Raw genomic sequence first — 22,338 nt, 5'->3', positions numbered from 1 at the left:
ATGGCTCAAAACAAACTCTCTTGGTTATAATTGCGGCGTTATGGTTGTGCTGTTTTTATAAATGTCATTTGAACAGTTTGACTGTCAGATTAGATTTAGCCAGTAATACTTAACAAAGCACAGATTTTTCTATATTCCATTCAAAGACAGTTTCTCATTCTGAAATATCTAGCACTGGCTTCCCTCTGAGGAGGTAGCTTGTGGTTTGGTCATCAATGGCCTGTATTTAGAACCACTACTACAGCGGCTCCCACAGCTTTATCTCTAATAAAAAATGCAGGAAGTGCTAATCACATGTCTTTAACACTGGAAGCCAGTATCCCACGTGTGATTTGGTTTGGATTACTAAAACACCTTTGGTTAAGTTTGGTTTGGTTAAGCGTGTCTTGTGCTTGAATCCAACATTAAATCAGTTTCTAAAACTACATTTGACTCTGTCTCTCTCAGGTGCAGTAGTGGAGGCAGTGACTGGCATATGAGTCACTCAGTGACTCATGTGGATTCAACTGGCAGCACTAAAATAAAAACTCTGTGTAATTTCACTTGTTCCACTTTCCAGTTTTCACATTTTTGTCATAATTTGCATTGTGAAAGAGTAAAAAAAATGCAGAGAGGAGAGAAAAAGGGAGACCAAGAGAGAGGGCATGTTGAATGTTGTGGTTTAATGGTACGTGACAGTAGCCAATGCAGAAGAACCAGAAAGAAGTGCTAGTGACACAGTGTTGGTATTGTTTTGTGTGGCACCTGAGGATCACATCCATAGTTGACTCCTTACATAATTCTTAGGCATTAATTATAAGCTGCATGGCTACCAGCTGACTTAACACCCAGTTATACTGGTGTACAAAGCAGCCTTGTTAAATGAAACATTTACTCTGCTTATAACGCCATATCAACATTGTGTAGATTTCTCTGCCATCCCAACATAAGTGTTAACTTTACTAACTTCTAATGTCCATGTATGTGTTTATTAGCAGAATCTTTAGCAGCAAGGGATTTTTCTTGCCAAATCTCAATGAATGACATAAAATTAAATGTAATTGTTATTAATCTTTGAATGTCTTCACTAAGAAAAAAGCAGTGGGTTTTTTAAATTGCATTTGCTATCTCCTTGGAGACAATAATACATATATATATATGCTATACATATATACCTGTATGGCATATAACTCATATGTAACTAACTAAATCTCCCTTCTACCTGATTATCCTGAAAATTCCTTACTGTTTGTTTGTTTGTTTTTGAAAGTCAGGAATCAGTATTACAGGCTCTGCTCAGCAGGGTGAGTGAGCTCAGCAGAGGAATGGCGGACTACATCCTGTCATGGCAGGGCTGTTGCTAATTGTTTCCCGGAGACCGGTGGCACACCAGACAGCCAGACCTAATTAGGGATTTCAAACAATCCAACCTGCCAGACGAGGTTGTTCAAACCCTTCTGTGAGCGGAGGCACACAATGACTTTGCGATGATCTTGTCAAAACTGTACAGTCATATACTTGTGTAAATGTCACATACTGTTACATAATGGCCTGACACAATGGTTGTCTTGCAAATAAATCCGTGAAGCTGAAACTTGAATTCAGAGTTTTTTGAGCATGAACTGAGACATAACAAATAAAAAAAACCCAAATAATATATTTCCATTGTTGGTTATTTGCAGTATCTTGTTTGTGTCTAGTCTGTTCTCATATTATGTCTGCACCCCTCTGCATACAGACAAAAATACTATGGTAATAAAAAACAGAGTTTGGTAACTCATATTTCTCTTTTTTCACCTCTGAAAATGAAGTGTTATAATCTACAGAGACTCTAAACTGGCTTTGGCACTCAGTAAACATTGGTGGGCAGCCTGTAAGCCACGGAGACACACCAAGCTGTATGCCAGCTGTTGTGTGCCATCCTGCCGCATGTCCTTTGAAGTGCCACAGCCAGCCAGGCTGCATGAAGAATGAGCCGAGATGGACTTGGGATGCCAAATGGCACACAACCGCCATGTCAGTGCCCCAGCAATGAAAATTAATCTATCTATGAAACAGCGACAGTATTATGGGTAATACAGCATTACACATCTGACCAGAATTTTCCCCTGGAGGACTGTGAGGATTATTAGACAAGGCACACGTGCATCTGGTGAGTGTACGAGACTGGCATGTTCAGAGGAAATAGCAGTAGGCACAGCGGCCTCCACAACACAACAGGACCCCTCTTTTCAATTTCCTGCTCCAGTTTCCATTCCTGCTTTATTTCGTGCAGGGGACCCGTGAAGTGGGGATCGCGAAAGAAAGAATGCAACGTTTAGCCGATACAGCACCACAGAGCACAAAACACGGAAATTGATTCTGTCAGAGGCAATATTTGTGATAATGATCGCAATAAAAACATAGGGTGATTTCAAACAGGGCTAGCAGGATTCCCTCAGGAGATTTCACTCCTAAAGCAGCAGTGGTCTCTAACCGGCTTTAAAAGCAGTGCTGTACACTTCAAACTTAATACCAGCCTGTTGCCTGATGTGTAGTTTATTTCCTCATCCACACTAAAAGCTTGTCTTTAGTAGTTTGACATTAGGCCTGAGTTAAGTAGTGTTGATGTGCTTATTTTGCAGCCACGTCTGGGTGGCAGATGTCTTTACATTCTAATGTGATGCTAAGCTGTTTTCTTCAGCTGCATCTATAAATTATCTCCATACTATCAATCAGGCCTGCTTTAAAACTCGAAGATATAAATGATTTTTACGACTTTCTTACAGTAAACTCAGGTTTTTACATTAATTTAGTTTAATTAAACCATGTCCCCTTGTAAGGATCCCTGAGAACAGAAGTCTTCAACAATTGTCAGGCCAGAACCCCTTAGCTGGAAGACAGATGGAGCATGCACCCACTACTACATATATTGTATAAAACTGAGTTGCATATTAAAGTGGGTGCATGGAACTTGTCACCTTTCAGGTAGGTAAGGAAGGGAACAAAATATATGGATTCATGTTGATGTGTATTTTCAGACAAACCCACTGCGAGCTACCTGTTCAACACCAAATGGTAGACAGATGCAAATGGAATCTAAAACAATAGAGTCTTTACTCTGCAGCAGACATTTTGTTATTTGTTATTTGTTATTTGTTATTTTGTTATTTTGTTTTTTGTAAACATTTTTTTAAAGCTAGTGTGTCACTTTTGACATCATCGACAGGCAGGAAAAGAGGTTAGTGAAGAGTAAAAAGCAGCATGGAAGTCAGTGAACACTTTAGAGAAGTTAGTTCTTTTTTATTTCTCATACTTATTCAGTACCTTTTTTGATCTAATTTGGAACAATGTTCAAGTGCTACTTGGGCGGAGTCGGACAGTATTTCCTGACAGCATTGTGCCATCAAAAGGGCTAAAATTGAGTCAATCACACAGGTGTGGCCTTTCCACTGCTGCTGTGGAAGCCAATCAAAGATGGAACTAGCCAATAAATACCTGTGACTACTGCAGCGACATTTTACCTGGGAGTTAATATTGATTTTAACCTTTACATACAAAAGCCAGATACTAGTGGGTCTTAGTGAGCGTGGGAAAGAGGCAATTGCAAAGCATTTTATAGCTAAAGAGTCAATCATTTCCTCCAGGAGTTGGTAGTTAGTTACCAAAACAGAATTAAAAGATTGTGATTACCAGACTAACATTTATTAGGTGGACATCAGTTCTATGTGTGTTCCATTTGTTTCAGTCTTGTCTGTCTGTCATTTTACTGTCTTGTACTGCCATATAAATAGATAAAGCAACATGACTTCAAATGAATGATAATGTTTCTGGTTGTTATAATAAGCGACTTGAAATTTTGAAATGAAAAAACATTGTGTTCACTGTTTGTTACTTACTATAAGCTGACACAAGGCGTTATATTGGCCTGGCTTTAGAAAAGATGCTGGTTGGGGGGTTGGGGGGGGCATGTGCTTTACTAATTGTAGTCATAAAAGTAACACACAGCAACATGTTCACTAACCTGGATTTCTACATCCAAGGTTGCCACGGGAAGCAGACACAACACCAACCAACAACTATTTAAAACTCTAATTCTTTACACATGTTTTGACTTTTTGTCACAACTGAAATTTTCCAATGTAACATAATAATTGGAGTCAAACTTACAATGGCACCTGGGAAGGAGGCAGTAATCAAGGCCTGTTTGTGTTTTGATTCACAGAACTGAAGGGAGAAATGGTTGACAGAACTTCCTGGGAGATGTACAGCAGTTGAAATGTATTTTCTATTCCTGTGTTTTCTTAAAGTTGTACATTTAAAGAATGACAGCTGATATAAGCTCAGGATCTGTGTTGCAGGATGTGTTGGCTCCGACAGCCTTGGCTCAGCTGGAAACATTCTTAAAGTATCACATTGCTATTATTGGAATGAAAATATTCCCCCTCCATTTTCGTAGGCTCCAATTCCAGGGTCCCATCCCACACGATTCTTTAACAATAATGTTTTCCTGGTCTAGTATTTCAACTAGGAAGATCTCAACCTCTTTCCTGGAAAGACAGACAGAGTGGAAAACACCCCCCTCTTCCCTAAAAAAAAAAAACAGCTTTCACTTTTGCACAATGCAATTGAAGCACTAATTGTATGTCAGACTAGATTCAAATTTTTGAAAAAAAAAAACCCAAAAAAGTAAAATGTAAGTACCCGTCACACTCATAGCCAGAATGTGCAGCAATAACAAATCAGCACTTCACAGCAAAGTTCTAACAATTCTCTTTGCTTTGAAAAACTCTTGAGGAGAGTAACTGTTTCATCTTGTGCTCATAAAACGCAGAGGGCCTACCAGGGAGCAAAGATGGCATGCAGCAGTTTGCAATCACCATCACTCTGCCTCCATGACACAAAGGGGAGACTTCCACCCAGCAAGCATTTGATTAAAACAACAGCAGAACATCACATCTCATCTTGGTGGCATCGCCACGCGCCGCATGCAGAGGCTGTGCAGAGCAGCAGATGTGTACCATATTGCTTATGTTTGTTTGTTTGCTTGTTTGTGCATATGAGGTTGTCATAGACACAAATGAAGAACAAGTGTCTTAAGGGACCAACAGCATAATATTGCATATATTGTGATATAAGATGAAATTTAAATGTGTAAATATGTTCACAGTTGGAGGCTGTAAGTCTTTCACTGTTTTATCTGATCCTGAGTGTATCCAAACTATACTTAAACACAATAATGACAATCATTTTCATAAATATTAAATACATAACAATATTTATAACCACATGGGTGTGGTAAGGACAAGATCACGTTTTAGCTTAAAATAGCAAGTTTGGAGATCACCATCCGGACGTGGTAAAAATAACTGCTTTTTGTTGCAAAATCTACACTGGAAAAATAGCAATGGGTTGCCACAAAACACCCGTGTTTGATGCCTAAGAAGCTGTTAAAAACACAGCAATAACTCGCTTAATCACCACCAGTTTTGGTCTTGTACGGTGGTCTGCTTGGCACACAGGCGGGTCACGATAAGAAACACAAAAAGTCGTTTTAAACCCATAAACGACTCTCTTAATCCAAACTGGTTTTGTTCTTTGTTGGCAGCTTGGTGTTACGCCATCAACCATCTCCTCCACCTCCTGATGACAAAGGGCAGCTCATATATTGCATCACTTTAGAAATGTTGATATGATACATATGAAAATAATGTTTTGCAGAAACATAACAGCAAACATTTCTCACTCTGAACTCGTCAAAAACGTCTGCTCTCTCTGCTTTCAGCATACGAGTAAAAGCCACTTTCCATGTCCAACTGGAATGTGGCTGGATGGCGTCAGATGGCGTAAGAACATGTTCGAAGGAAACTGGTGACATTGTTATTATATGCCGTGGGATGGCCAGACAGCACCGGGTGTGTCTACATGCAACACACACAGACGGTGTCACCTGAGAATGTGGCTGGATGTAACATGACTTTTGTGTGGGCGTCTGGAGTTGCTTCCCGTGTGGATGAAGATGTGGAGGGTTTTTTTAAATCTTATTTTTCTACACCTTACAATGTGCCTTTTTTTCCCAAAACCTAACAATCCTTGACTTTGTTGCCTAATCAGAACCATCATGACAGTCCATGTTGGTTGCCATGTGCTGCTGTGTAAACTTAAGGACCGTGCTGCATCATCCCACCATGTGCATTTGTGGACATCAGGGTAATGGCATACAGGAGCATAAACAGCTGACACATAAGGAAACCTAAAATGTCATAACTAGACACAGAAGGTCACTGATAGAGTGGCACCATGTGACAAATTGGGATGAAAATGTGTTGAAAATGCCAACATTTTCAAGCATTTTGCTGTTTCTGTCATCCTTTTTAGTCGCTCATTTTCAAAACTAAAGATATTAATGTTGCAACTCCTTATGTTACAGATTAGCCTGTAATGTCAGACTATTGTTATTATCGTATTGTCATGTATTCATGTACAAACACACACAGACACTCATACATGCAAATTATTATGTAATGCTGTTCCTGCTGCTGACACTGTATTTAATGATTGAATTACCAAGTTGAAGTTGATACTCTGCATGCAGCCTGTCATGTTTTATTTACTGCACAAGCAATTGTTCCAGATTATTATAACAGTTGCACTTCCTGAGTCTTCACAGTATCGAGTGTATATAACCCACAGATCAGCAGGCACTCATACACTACATGTGCAAGTCATCAAACTTTTATGCAACTTAATCAGCTTGGCCTAAAAACATTTTATGAAACTATGAGCGAATGTGTTTTCCTCCAGTCTGACTCATACCCCATCCTGACAGACTCTGGGGTTTCAGATATTGAACAGACCCCTCGCTGATCAGAGCTGTTGAGGCACAAGCAGGGGAGAGCATGCAGAACAGACACCCGCCATGCATTAATGCGTACATCGTGTTGAGAAGATGGGTCGCCCTGGAGACCAGAGGTAGGTATCCTAGCAGGAGTGCAGAGAAGATGTGTATTAGCCCTGCAAGCCTCTTGTCAGGAAGAGCTGTTTGTGTGGATCAGGTTATTGGGTGGGAGAAACATGCAGGAGCATGTCTGTCTCACTCCTCTAGGCTGTGAAGGTGTTCTAGCCAGAGGTCTTTTGAGGAACAACCAAAGGCTTAAAGGTGAGACTGCAGTCTGAGAACCCCAGATCATACAGGGCACACTCTTAGAAATAAAGATTCAAACTAGAACTATATTGGGTTATGTTTCTATTCCTAGAACCTTTTCTAAAGGTATTACCTGGAATACTTTCAGAGGGCTTCTCTAAAACTCAACAGAAGGTTAAAACCCTTGTGGGGTGAGCTCACGTGCACAGGTGATAGTTCAGAGTTCGGGTGGGGAAATGGTGAACATGGAGCAGGCTGGCAGGTGAATGTATCAGGTAAGGTTGCAGGAAAACTTACAGCAGGGAGCTTGTGGGAAAAGCTGGGACTCTGAAGAAGGGCAGGCAGGTCTCATGGTCAAGGAGGAAGCAGAGTTGACGTCAGGCAGGCGGGCAGCGGGCCAGACGAATCCAGTAGGAGAAGGAGGCGGGATCAATGCCGACAGGTGAGTAATAAATGTACCATCAAAACGATAAACACCAGAGGCACTCACACAGAAGAAATGTTTTGCTCGGCGGGAGGCTCTGAAGAGGGCTGGAAGAATGGCGAGCTCTCTCGACAAAGCCGAAGCAGTAGAACATCGCACAGCCACAGGCAGAAGGCTATTAGGTTTACCAGGGCAGAGACGAGGAGAGGTGGTCAGAGGCGAGCCGAGTCAAAACCAGGAAAACAGACCGAGTGAGTGCTGGAAGGTCAGGTATGGAAGCAAAGACAGTCTGGAAATGGGTGAATGGGCCGAGGCTGCTTAAATACTGGCTTGATTGGAGAAACAGAGCAGCTGGGAGCACCGGGTTGAGGTGATGAGGCTGATGAGGGGGAGTGGCCGGGAGAGAGAGAGAGGTGCGGGTGGAGTAAATGGACAGAATCCCACAGCAGCAGAGAGGAAGAGCAGACTGTGACAGGTTTTTAATTGAACCCTTAGTCTTACAAAGAATTCTCAAAAACCCTGGTCTCTTACAAAAAAGGTTTCTTCAGAGGCAACCTCAAAGTGTGTTTAACCTCAACTCTTCAGGAAAAACCCTTATTTTTTAGAGTGTAGTACTGGGAAAGGTTAGAAAAAAGGAATTATCTTCTCCTTAAGAACTTCTATTGAGCTGCCCTCAAGCAAAGTACATAAATTAACCTCTACTGCTACTGCCCAGGAGTTTAAAATGTACCAGCAAGTTAAAAAATAGATAAATAAAGTACTATTAATCCCATGAGATAATTCTGTAAGCATTGCATAAGCTAGAGGTAAGTTATACTGTCTAAATTCAGTAAACCCTCCAATTAAATTCATCTTCATCCGAATCTTGAATACAGCTCCTTTGATCAAAATGGTGATAAAAGAGCAAACAGTATGTATGAACAATGGTTGCTCAAAGTGAATATAAACACTACTAAACAGCATTTTATGATCTTGTTTTACCATACCCGTCTTCAGCTTAAACTTAAGTTCAATATTCATGTCAAAAAAATGTGCAATAGTACTATAACAACAGTGGCATTACTCCAGTGATCAGGTAGAAAATGATTCACTGGCGCCCTCCAGAGGTCATTCATTTACAGTGACATCATCCGAAAACTTCACTGTTGCAAACTTTATTCAATATTCAATATATATTCAACTATATTTAATAGTGAATATTGGACACATGAAAATAGCAATGACCACAGTATTAAACTGAAATACCAAATGACACATCCCTGAATCCAATATGTAGATTTTTCATATTTTCATTATAGTAAGAAGTAAAGGCACACTTTAACTATTACATTATGTCATTCTCAAGTGCCAAAGTAAGAGGATGAATGTGTCACGTTAGGAAAATCCCCCTAATACACTGTGGGCCTATTTCTTTCTTTCTGCACCCACAGGAATCAGTAATATGTTGTAATTAAGGTCTCCCCATGAAGACCAATTGCCACAAAACCTTAAACAACACAACTGTTTTATTTTGTTGCAAGACAAAATTTCAAAAAATTTCCTCACATTCTCTCCATCTTCAAGGATTCACCTGCTGCTCTCTTTAACTTCCTCTTTGTTTTCAGGAGTCGAAATACAACAAGGATTACACCAAGTACTGTTATAAGAAGAAATACAAAAATGACATAAAGTGCAACTTCAGCATCATGAGTTGAAAGCTCCAGACCCAAGAAGTCCACTGTATTCATGGGCTGGATGGGGACAGTTGTATGTACTGTGTCCCCTGCGGTGCTCATAGTATGGACAGTGTTCTCCGTTGTGCTCAAAGTGGGGGCAGTTGAAGCTGTTGAAAGAGAGCGATAGGGGTCTTTATCTTATTTTTAGCATTTAAACAAGATCTTGCATTTGTTTTAAAGGGACAGTTTATGCTCAAAAATGCATATTTTTCTTCTGACTTATAGTGCTATTTATCAGTGTAGATTGTTTTGGTGTGAGTTGCCTAGTGTTGCAGATGTTAGCTTTAAAAAAATCTCTGCCTTCTTTCCAATATAAAGGAAATAGGACACACATCCTCCCACATGGTAATACGGTTGGCAGGTGAATTTTCGGTAGAAAAAAAAAAGTTTCTACATGAAACTGCTCACGACAAGGTCCACAATTCGAGTGCCATCTAGTTCCATTATATTGGAGAGAAGGCAGACATCTCTAGGATCGATATCTCCAACACTCACACCAATTCACACCGAAACAATTTAGCTTGATAAATAGTCCTATACTTTAAAAACGTGAATTTTTGACACTCTCTAGTATTAAAATCTAGAGGAAGCATCCCCTCTTAAATCATACGATTCCATTGTGTGATGTCTTGAGAGGTCGGGAGCTTTTCTTTGGAGCTTTGGAGGTGTGGGTGCAGGATATGAAACATTGCTTTCCAAATTAAAATCAGTGTATTCAGTCTTCTCTAATTACTTATTTCTTACAGACAAAAGTTCAACAAAACAAAAACAGGTATGTATATCAAAACTCTAGTTCACTGTCTTCTGGGTAACATAATTCAAAACGTTGTTCTTCTCTGTCTGTCTCAATCATTCCTTTCTCTTCTACATGTATGGATTCCCTCACCTTTTCAGCTCCCTCACAAGGGCAATCAGCTGATTTGTTTCAGCTGGGTAGCAATCAATGCCCTGGCTGCCTGCCTTCTGGCTTATTGTGGATCTTGTAGTCTTTTACTGGTTGCCATGGTGGTTTGTAGTCCTTGCTGCAGCCACTGGGAGGGAATGTATCTCCCCTCAATGTATCTACCTCTCATGACATCACAATTGTTGTTGTTTTGTTATTGTTGTTTAGTCTGAGCATTAGGTTACCTTCAGGTGCAAAAATAACTAAATAACTAAAATAAGAATAAAATAAGTCTGAGCATTAGGTTACCTTCAGGTGCAGGGTTCAAACAGTCATGGGGCCCAAGGGCCGGGTCAGGGAAGCCATTGCAGGTGATGATGGAGGCGTAGCGAGAAGCTGAGTTTTTAGGAATGCGTGGAAGGGTGGGGCTGGAGCGGTTCACATAAAAGAGTCCAAATCGCTCAGAGAAGCCCGCAGCCCACTCAAAGTTATCCATTAATGACCAGGCGGTATATCCTCTCAGATCAACTCCATCCAGTACACGAGCTGAAAGACCATCAATGATGGCGACATTTAACATGCGTGTATACACCTAAAAATCTGACAAAAATCTTTATCTCTTATAGACTTGTACAAAAATGAAAAATACAGTAAAAAATCCCATAAATCCATCCAATACTTGTTTTTTATTGGCTGTGGTACCTTTCAGGGCCTGGTTAATGTAGCTTTCATAGTAGTGTTTTCTGTGGAGGTCATTCAAGTTCACTTCTCCTCGTTCTGAGATCCCATTCTCTGTGACATAGATGGGTGGGTTGCCATACTCATCCATGATAAAGTTGAGGATTTTCCTAAATCCAAATGGTGTGATCTTCAGCCAGAAGGAGCCAGACTCAATCCAGGAGCGGTCATGGGTGGTTCCAGTGCCCCTGGATATTGGATTAGACATTAAAAAAGTGATATATATTTCTTCTTTATGTTGTCAATTAAACACACAGTTGCAATATACCAAGTTGTATGGCATTTTCCCTCTTGTGTAACAAATGTTCTGCTGAGGTACTGTGAGGCACACAGAAGCACCCATGGAGGTGCAATTTTTTAAATTCCAACCTACCTGTCACCTTCATAATCTTGCTGTTTTCCCAAATCAACGGGGTATGAAAGAACTGTGGTGTAATGGTTGAAGCCAAAGTAATCATGAGTCCCTTTGATCCTCTTGACTTCCTCTGGCGTGAACTCAGGAAGCCTTACAAGAAAAAAGAGTCTTTTCATTAGTAGTGGAAGTGGAAGTATGACAGAATGCATTTTTGTTATTGTTAAGTCTTCAAAAAACAATTGTAAAGATTTCTGTGCTTGTGATGATATAAACTATTTTTCATTTACCGTGATTTCGGAAGACCGGCAGCAAGGCTTCTTTGACGAATGATTGTCTTCATTATATCAGGATAATCGCCGTTGAAAATGGGATGGGCAAACCAACCAATGAAGAACTGCAGAGATTATATATAAAAAATGATACATATTATATCATTATTAGGGCAAATTAAGGTTGAAAAAAGTCTATTGGCAGACCTAACTCTTGTGTCATCCTTTGTTTGTCTACCTGCAAGTAGCGCTTGGCTGCATCCACATCCTCCTGCTTATATGGGTTCTTTGGCTCCGCCCAGTCAGAGTTGATGGTAATGGAGATAATTCCACGCTGCGCTGCACGGTACTTGTCATTGTAGAGATGCCAGGCCTCAGCATGGGCCTTAATCAGGTTGTGAGCTGCAATATACTGCTTACCTACAATTCCTGAAACATTTTAGATGTATTAGTGTTAATAATAGCGCCATCAAGCCCATTTGTCATAACACGATTTTCAAATATTGACAATGTATACCTAATACACAGCATGTGTTTTGTGGTTTGGAATTGCTGATAGGTTCTTAAAATTAAATGAAAAGTAGTTCTGTCAGTGTTAATGTGTCAATAGCAACGTGATTAAGGTTTGTATTTAATGGGCGTTAATCGCCGGCCAACAATCCTGACTTTGAGAGACTGTACCGAGCAGAGTTTTAGCTACAGTAATGATACTGGAATCTATATGACACTAGAAAACCGAAGGAATCCAGTTATAAAAAGATAAGATAATCCTTCAAGTATTGTAGCAGTACAAGGTAAAGGTCAAAGAGAATAACATTAGGTAAAAGATCAATATAATGTACAAAAGATGCAAATATACTGTACAATAGATACAAATAAGAAATTGGTACAGGTATAATTGAGGTACAAAATAAATATTAAAGTGCAGATTGACAGTGATTGGATTGTGGATTGGGGGGGGGTGCCCCATGCCACGCTAGCTTATTGGGAAGGGGTCTAAATAACACTAAAGATATGCAAAATTTTGGCAATGGAAAAATGTCATGGTCATTTCACAGGGGTCCCTTAACCTTTGACCTTAAAGTATCTGAAAATGGGTTCTATGGGTCTCCCCTTTACAGACATGTCCACTTTATGCTAGTTTCGTGCGGTTCTTTTTTTGTTCCCATTTGATACCTGTCATCATGGAATTCATAATCGTTTTGTTATCCAAAATAATGGAATTTAAAACATGCAATAAAAAAATGTGATTAACAATTATGTGATTAATTGTAATTCAAATAATATTAATAAAACAAGTTTTTTGCATTCACTGATCAGTAATGACTTATTTATTTAAATACAATATTAACATTTTTGAGTCGACTTTACACCATTTATAATCTAATCTGTATAAATCTACTTTTGTATATGAAGCCTCTTTTTTTATTGAAGAAATTCCATTGATTTTGTCCCAGCCAACATGCCCATATGGGTCCAATATAGGTTACATGTGGGCTATGTGGGTAGGTTTAGGGTGGAATTACCTGTTTAAATACAACAGGATGGGGCTATGATACCCATTCACAAGCCCTGAAGGTGACATGTGGCCCACCTAAGCTGGGAGGGCACATCCATTAGTTCATCCATAAGTTGCATGGTGGTCCTGTCTGTATTTGTCCATATGGGCATCAAGTGGGACTTCATATTAATCCCAAAATGAACCTCTTTTGTATGGGGCCTACAAACAAATACTGGATATGATGCACCAAGAGAAGTAAAAGTGTTTGATCTCTACAATGTCAGATCACAACTGTTAATATTAAAAGTAGTTACCTGGAGCAAAAGTACCATATCCATAGCCAAGATTGGCAACAATGTAAGGTTCATTTAGAGTAATCCAGAACTTTACTTTGCTTCCAAATTGGCTGAATAAAACATCAGCATAATCTCTGAATCTCTGGACAATAGTTTCATTCTCCCAGCCCCCCACCCTCTGTAGAGCTAGGGGGAGGTCCCAGTGATACAGGGTCACCTAAGAACACAGAGGAGAGTACATTTGTCTTACACGTATACATACTTTGACAGGAGTTTTTTTTTTTTTTTTTTTTTTCAAAATTTGAAGCCAAACTTTATTTTGCTATGGCAATAATAATCTTTGGCAACAACTGCAGATGTTCTGGGAGCCATCAAAGTCAGAAATGTTCTTATAGGAACTATTGCAAACAACACTGCCTACCTGGGGCTTAATATTAGCAGCTTCCAAGGCATCCAGTAATCTGTGATAATAGGTCAGTCCAGCTTCATTGATGTGGTTGTTGGTGCCATCAGGAAGTACTCTGGGCCAGGATATAGAAAAGCGATAGTGGGTCACTTTCAACTTCTTCAGCACCTCCACATCCTCGTCAATCTTGTTGTAACTATCACAAGCAATATCGCCATTGTCACTGTTGTCCACTCTCAAAGGAGTATGGGCAAACTTGTCCCAGATACTCAGTCCTTTTCCATGGGACCTCCAGCTCCCTTCGATCTAAAATTAAACACAACTTGCATTGTTAACACTCACTTTGTGTTTCATCCCTGTCTATGTGATAAAATGCACCTTTAAGATAACAATCTAACAATGCCGGTGATTGTGCAATTTTAAAAGAGTGAATGTGTCAATGATGCCTACTTGGTAAGAGGCACTGGCAGTACTCCAGTGAAAGGTTTTGGGAAACTCTCCATAAAACATCTTTTCGTCATCTGGTAATGGGAACCCATTGTCCTTCATGACTTGATAATAATAGTGAGCAGAGCGTTTGGGTGTCCTTGGTCGGTTTGGGTTAGTAAAGTCCACATGGTGCAGCCCAAATCCTACTTTGTACCCATTGAGCCACTCAAAGGAATCCATTAGAGATGTTGCTATGTACCCTTTGACCTTCACACCATCAAGATCATGAGCTGTGTAACATAAATGAAAATAGAGAGTGCATAATTAGTAATGAAAGTTTGACATCCGTGGATAGATGGTCTGTGTTTACATTAAATAAAAATGTCATAATATGGTCATTGCTCCAAAGGCAAACAAGTGATGGAAGGTAAAGTATGTGTGTCATACAAGTCAAGAGAACCACCTCACAATTACATGTTTACCAGATGCTGGATCAAGTTTACATCCACACTAATTGGTTTTCATTTTGAAACACTTCTCGGGCATTTGTAAACCCCTAAAACGGAGACCTTTGAAAATGCTGCCGATCATATAGCCAGGGCTGTAATTACAAACTTTTGTAATTGATGAGGCGGACACCTACACTGGCTTCACAATTTAGTCTTATCAATCAAGTTAAAGCATCATAACTAGGTCTACATACCTTTTGTGATTTTATGGGTAAGTCTTTACCATTGCTTCCTAAGACAATGGATAACCCTCCCAGTGCCACTATAGCTGTATTTGCTTTGCACCAACTCCTAATCAGTTTTATGCTGCTCTGATCCCCCTAATACTAACGTGTTTCTTTCAGCAAAAGTTGCACCTCTTCATTGGTCCCAATGAAATCTCTGGCCTTACTTTTCGCCACCTGCAACAACTAACCCAACGACAGAGCAGGTTGTTTTCTGATTATATCCGTCTGCGCATGTCTGATGTTGGTGAATAGTGATGTCATATGGGTTTCCAGGCATGTTTTTATTGACTGAGATTATTTCTGAAACGGTACTAAACACCCATGTGTTCAAAAATCGCCTCAGTTTTAAAACACTGTTTCAACATAAAAATGTATTAGTGTGGATGTGGCATTAGAGTCTTAACAAACAGTATGATCTAAAGTTTAAGTAAATGATGTGCGCACTTACCCTTTAAAGCCTCGTCAACATACGTTTTGTAGTAAAATACTCTGTCAATGTCATCAAATGTGGTCTTAATGTCTGTAGCTACTCCATTCTCACTAATGTAAATCTCTGGGTCTCCATACTCCTCTTTGATCCAGTTAAGGAGTCTTCTCAAGCCCCATGCTACAGCTCTCTGGTTACTGATGGCTGTAGTTGGTGAGTCGCCTTCTTCTGCTTCTGACACATCTCGGTCATATTCATAGGATTGAGGGCTAAGCCTAGCAGTGACATGGCTTACAATCTTTGTAGTGTAATGATTTACACAGAACATATCAGCAGTTCCCTTGATGAAGCTCTTTTCTTCTTCAGTGAAGGAAGGTAGCCTTGACTCTGTAAGACCTTGGAGTTCACTTTTGTTTCCAACTTGCCACTTCATTGCATCAGGATAGTCACCATTCTTGAAAATCGGGTGTGCAAACCAACCCAGCTGGAACTGCAGGGCGCGGTCAGCAGCCACCACTTCACGGGCAATGTTGACATCTTTAGGTTCAATCCAATCTGCATTAAGGGCAATGGAAACTAGACCACCTTGGGATTTGCGATACTTATCATCATATGTGTGATATACCTTGGCGTGGGCTTTTATAAGGTTGTGTGCAACTCTGTACGGTGCGATTCCTGGATTCTTAACATTTGGTGGGATCTCTCCAAGTCCATATCCTGACCATGCAATTGTGTGAGGCTGGTTGATGGTCATCCAAAATTTCACTCTGTCTCCAAAGGTGGCAAAACAGAAGTCACAAAAGTCATTAAAAATATTAATCATGTCTACATTGTCCCAGCCACCAAGATTTTGCAAAGCTTGAGGAAGATCCCAGTGGTAAAGTGTCACCATTGGAGTGATGTTATATGCTAAGAGGCCATCAATGAGTCTATTGTAGTACTCAACACCTTTCTGGTTCAGGGAGGTACGCCGACCATCAGGGAAGATCCTGGACCAGGACAAAGAGAATCTGTAGGACTTTACTCTGAGAGCTCGCAGCATGTAGAGGTCTTCTTCAAGTCTGTGATAGCTGTCACAGGCTACATCTCCATTGGCATAAGCAGGAATATTGCCAGGTTTATGGGTGAATGTATCCCAGACACTGGGCCCCTTCCCATCAGCATTCCAGCCACCCTCAATCTGGTAAGCTGAAGATGATACTCCCCAACTGAAGCCTTGTGGGAAAGTGCCATAGTGGTAGAGTTTTCTCTGAAAATTTGTTTGGCTGGAGAATTTCCTCCAGACTTCCTTGGCTTGGGATGGGACGGTGGAAGGGGGCATTGAGAAAATTTTATTTGACTCTTTGTTTTTCAGTTCTGGTGCATAAAAGAGATATTTTTTGGAAGAAAAACCATTTTTCTCAATAACTTTAGAGTAAAAGTAGGCAGACTGCTTTGGAGTCCTGGGTCTGTCAGTCAGGTCAAAGTTGACATGGTGCAATCCAAAACGCTCACTGTAGCCTTGTGGACCTTCAAAGCCATCCATGAGTGACTGGACAGTAAAGCGCTGCACGCTCACTCCATCCAAATGTATAGCTGTTGAAAACATAAAGACATTAAGCTTCTAAAATCCATTTAACATTACCTGACAAGGTGATCAACAACATAAAACAAGTGCAAAGGATGACATGTGGTGCACCAGTGTTTTGTGGCAAAGGCTGGTCTAAAACATAAAAACAAGTATATTAATTTACAAATAAATTTAGACAAGCAATGACTTTCACCATACCTTTTAGGGCCTCATTGATGTAACTCTTCAGATACTCTGTTCTACTGATGTCATTGAGAGTGTCCCCACTGTGCTCAGTGGGCATACCATTCCCTGTTATGTGGATAGGCACCTTGGTAACATTTGAGTATTCTTTGGAAATGTAGTTTAGAAGCCTTCTAAGTCCCCAAGGTGTAGAATAGATCCAGTTAGAAGCTGTCGAAGACCATGAGGGGTCCACATGTGCCTGGAAGTCACCCACCCCCTCAGGACCAGGGGTGCAGCCACCAACACTCTTTGTGACCAACCGAGAGGTATAGTGGTTTAATCCAAAAAAGTCTGCTGTTCCACGTATCCTCTGACTCTCTTCAGGACTGAAAACTGGAAGTCTTGCAGGCTCAGAGAGGGGACACTCATTTCTTTTCTGCTCTATCTGAGTCTTGAGTGTTGCAGGATAATCTCCATCAACAAATATGGGATGTGCAAACCAGCCCAACATGAATTGCAGGTAGCGATCTGCAGCTGCTATGTCTTCAGGTCTGGAGGGGTTCATGGGCTCAGCCCAGTCAGAGTTCAACGCAATGCCCACTTTCCCTCCTTGTGTCTTCCTGTAATTATCATTGTAGAGATGCCAGGCCTCAGCATGGGACTTGAGTATATTGTGAGTGGCCTGCAAAGGTGAGGGAAATAATGAAACAGACGTATAAGGATGGCTGTGTATCACACTGTATCATCATATAGTAATAGCATTGCTCTCACCTGATAGGAGGCAACCACATAGTCTTTAACTCCAGGGGGATGCTCACCAGTGCCATACCCAGCATGGCTCACCACCCAGGGGCTACTGAATGTGTTCCAGGTCTTGACCCTGTCTCCAAACCTGAAGAAGCAGAAGCCTGCATAGTCCCTGAAGGCCTCAACAATGGAAGCATTGGTCCATCCACCATAGTCCTGGAGCATCTGGGGCAGATCCCAGTGGTAGAGAGTGACAACAGGTTGAATGCCAGACTCAATGAGAGCATTGATCAGCTTGTCATAATAGAGAGCCCCTGTCTGTGAATAACTGCTCTGATGGCCTGAGGGGAAAATACGGGCCCAGGAGATGGAAAACTGGAAGGTGTTGACATGAAGACCTCGCAGGAGGTAGACATCATAATCCACCTTGTGGTAACTGTCACAAGCTAGATCAGCTGTCTGATTCTCAAAGGCGAGGCCGTCATGACCAAAGCGGTCCCAAATGGTCTCTCCCTTTCCATCTTCTACCCAGCCACCTTCAACCTTGAAGGACTCGCTGGAAGTGGCCCACTGGAAGTCGGAGGGGAACGATTCATTCAGGAAGGCATCTCGCTCAGATAGGGTCATGGTGGCAAAATTGATCAAAGTTTTGCAGTAGTTGGTAGAACATGATGATCTTTGAAGATTGTTTCTGTTGCTTTCATGTGAATGACTGAAAATAAAATGAGAAAGATGTTGAAAAGTTACAGCAGACTGAAATAGTAGGAGAAATCCTGTTTTTCATAGACTAGGATTAGTGCGAACATGTGGAACTAAGCTACCAAAATATCATCTTGTTTTCACACATTCTGCCTTAGTACATACTTTACTTTTCACTAATTCAGTTCTTTTAAAAATTGTGAATTATAGATTCTAAATGAGTCACCTGAATAATGTCCCCTCTATTTATTGTTCCGCTTTAAAAATACACATATACACTTTTCAAGGTGGGTTTAAATATACTATAGATTAAAACTTTCATTATCCATATGTACTATTATACCTTTCTGGGATGCTGTCAGCTGGACGTAACATATCCACCATGTCAAATCCAAGAACATTTTGGTCTCCGTCACTCAGTGCTGTAAAAGTATAGGAATATTTGATTTAATGCATGTGTCCTTCATCATAATAAAATTATATTAGAATCCTTGAACCTGCAATGCCATTGTTCATGCAGTCTGTCTTAGGTATTGAATACATAAATGGCTAAATATGACAACCTAACAACACAGTTAATCAAAACATATTAGAGAAAAAAGATTGATCCTTAATAACAATTTGTGTTCAAACCTTGGATTGGAAGAAAAATTTCCAGGAAGCAAGCAATAGTTCTACACTTCTCTAAGGTCGTGACTCTTGATTGATCACATTACCGTTTAGGATTTCGGAATCTGACAGGAACCGATAAAGAGAACAGCCGATGAGGTTCACCTCATAAAAGAGAATGGGTTTGTCTCCACGCATTCCCTACAACAAAACATTGATGTTCAATGCAAGTGCATGTAACGAAAGAATTACTATAATAAGACAGAAGATGAAACATACCAAAACACTTTTCAGTTCCTCAGCCAGGTTTTGTCCAGCAATGCAGTCATATTGAATTTTAATAGAAAGGAAATCTGAATTTGTCTGAAAAAGAGAAACAAGTGTGAGTGGATGTAAAAGGCAGATTACTTTTCCGTGGCATTAATAAGATGATCACAGTTTATCCATTTGGAAAAGCTGACATAGTCGTACCAACATTGCTTTTATTTATCACCTAGTGCGCTCATGTACTGTGTGACGATGTGATCTCACCAGTACTTGCGTGTCACTGATGACTGGGACTTGACTGGCCTTAACCCCAACTGATACTCCTCCATCTGAAACACATGACATGTTAACTGAGTTATTAATCTTCCCTCCCCTGTTTGACGGGAAAAAAACATTGTCCTTTTACCTGATTCACTCCTTTCCCTTATCAGGACCTTTGGTGTGGTGAGCACATGTGGAAACCATTATCTCATCAAGCACTGCCATAATTACTGTGAATCTAAGAAAGCTGGACAACTACAGCAGATAAGAATGAACACTGCCAAAATATGATTACAAGCCAAAGCAGCTCTACTAGGTCATGGTGATTACAAGTTCTTAGTACTGTGATACAGTATATTATGTAGATGCAGACAGCCAGGACTTTGTCATTTTAAAGAAATAGTTTGCCATTCATAAAAACTATTATCTATCCACAAACTTAAAAACAATACATCAGAAAAGGTTGTTTATATACATGCATTTTCAAAGTTACCCAATACATTAAGTGGAGTTTGGGGAAATTGCATATCCAGCATTGTACAAGACATTTGATGTCCTGGTGCAGCATTTGTAAAGCTTCAATAATTTATTGGAAACATAACTTACATCATAAGCATTTTATTTCAGTCCTCTTAATGGGGATATTCAAGGGGAAATTCAAAAAATAAGCAAATCTGCATAATGATTGACCAGACATTTTTTCTAAATATAAAAAACTGATAAATTCCCATGTAAGCTATAAGTATTATAAGCTACAAGTTTTATTCAAGAAATCATTAGTCAGCTATAAACCATTTATGCCTTACCTCTCCCAGGAAACAGTTGGTGGTAACGGCGGTAGACAGTGATGTGTGCATAAAGAGCATTTTGCAGCTCAGCATCCCTCAGTTCATCCAAGTCACTCAGTGTCACCCATGAGTGTGCCATTGCTCCAAACTCCTGGAAGGCAAACTCTGTATACTGCTGAAACATCTCCACCAGCTCCTGGCTCTCCCAGCCTCCATACCTCGATCTCAGAGTGTCCGGCACTGCTGATCCATGAAGGACGACTAGAGGCTGAAGGCCCACCTCCAACAGCTGTTTCAGCAGCGTCTGGTAACAGATAACCACAGCCTGCTGGGGCTGGCTAGGGACACCAGTAGGAAGGAGCTGAGCCCAGGAGAGAGGCACTTTAAAGTGAGTCACCCCTTGGCTCTGGAGGTACTCAAAATACTGTCTGGAGCCTGGAGGAAAGGGATGACTGCAGTCAAAAGTGTCCAGCACTGCCTCCTCAGAAGGATTGTTGGTTATTGGACCTGCAAGAAACATGGCCTGCTGTTGATCATCATGTTTCTGGCACATACAGCCATACACAGTGATCAAACACACACAGAGAAGTTTCCCCAGTAATGACATATTGTCTGTGGGGTGGAACTGAACAAGCCATCGCGTGGCTAACCTTTTATAGTAGCACTGTTTACAAGCTTGAACTTTCGTAACTGACACTCCCGCATGGAGGGGTCACCACTTCTGTGATAATTTATTACATGTTTGTGGTCACAGCCTTGAATGCTTCTGATAAAAAGGGTTAAATACAAGGCAGAAGAGATTTCTGATAAAAGGTACAACAACAACAAAAAAAAAAAAACAGTGCAGAGGTCAGGAGGAAATTTCCCCCCAAAACAAAGATGACTATTGGTTAACTCAGGATAATACTAAATAACCATTGAGAGACTTGTTAGAACATCGATTATATGTAAAAACCAAATGTGTGTTTAGTTTTAATTTATTTAAATCATCAAACCACGTCTCAATAGTGTAAAAAGTGTAAAATATCTTTTTTTGCGTTTATGATGTCAAACAGTGTGAAATCAATATTTTAATGCAGAATTACACATATATTACAATATTTCATTCTATTTTTTTGTTTGTTTTAAAATTTTTGATAGTAATGAATAATGCACCTGACCATTTTAGGAATACCTTCTACCTTCTAATATAGCAAAATGTGATCAAGTTTTTTAGGGGTTATTGCTTGTTTTTTAAGGTGCTGTTTTCTTATAGCAACATTTCAGGCAATGTTACTTTTGAAATGAATACAAATTGATAAATAGCAGTTTACCTAACATTTCCTGTGTTAATAATATAGTGGTTCAGGAATCAAATGATAATGGGCCCCAGCAGGCTGTATTTCTGAAGGTGCTACAGGTTAAGTTTGTTATAACAGCAAGTGATGCAGGAGACCGCTCCCATCATAATTCCTGCATTTGAGCAGTTGTACTCAAGTTACACAATATTTACTGCAGTTGTGGCGGTAGTTCCGCTGTTGTTGCAGGTTTGGGTTTAAACATTGATTTCAATAGTTTTATTCTGCATTTGTAAATCAAAATTTTTAAATCAAATTCCAGGATTTATTTAAATTTAGACTTGCTAATTCTTCTTAATATCGGGAAAAACATCCTCTCCCTTAAATATGACAAGAATGTAGGAACTGTTTAAATGTGAAATGTGAGTGTGTGTTTGTGTGTGTGTACATGTTTATGCAATACAGAACACTAAATCATAATTTTAGTTTAGTGAGAAGCAGCGGTGTGGACTTGAGTCAGACTTGAGTCACAAACTTGATAACTTTAGATCCAACTTGACAAAATCAATGCAGACTTGCAATTTGACTTGGACTTTAACACTTGTTACAGTTGGCTTCGAGAGTGCAACAAAGATTTGAGTTTACAAAACTGGTATAATTATTTACAAAAAGAA

At 40.1% G+C, this 22,338-nt stretch overlaps 1 protein-coding gene across 1 annotated transcript; it reads right to left on the bottom strand.

Annotated features, from left to right (window-relative positions):
* Window positions 1-8,664: 8,664 nt before the first annotated feature.
* On the bottom strand, window positions 8,665-20,994 carry LOC121949085 (lactase/phlorizin hydrolase-like). Its single transcript, XM_088083004.1, has 17 exons — window positions 20,406-20,994; window positions 19,603-19,667; window positions 19,351-19,434; window positions 19,179-19,272; window positions 18,806-18,884; window positions 17,788-18,475; window positions 17,050-17,698; window positions 15,303-16,856; window positions 14,140-14,408; window positions 13,705-13,995; window positions 13,302-13,500; window positions 11,725-11,915; window positions 11,505-11,611; window positions 11,236-11,367; window positions 10,827-11,050; window positions 10,434-10,670; window positions 8,665-9,348 (listed from the first exon to the last, which is right to left on the bottom strand). The coding sequence occupies exons 1-17, from the start codon at window positions 20,992-20,994 to the stop codon at window positions 9,068-9,070; spliced, it is 5,733 nt and encodes a 1,910-aa protein (XP_087939130.1). The 3' UTR covers window positions 8,665-9,067.
* Between the last annotated feature and the right edge of the window lie 1,344 nt (window positions 20,995-22,338).

Source organism: Plectropomus leopardus, chromosome 10 (genome assembly GCF_026936395.1).
Source record: "Plectropomus leopardus strain MGB_pleo_1.0 chromosome 10, ASM2693639v1, whole genome shotgun sequence".
Taxonomy (NCBI): Eukaryota; Metazoa; Chordata; class Actinopteri; order Perciformes; family Serranidae; genus Plectropomus; species Plectropomus leopardus.
This window is presented reverse-complemented; position numbering and strand designations above follow the sequence as displayed.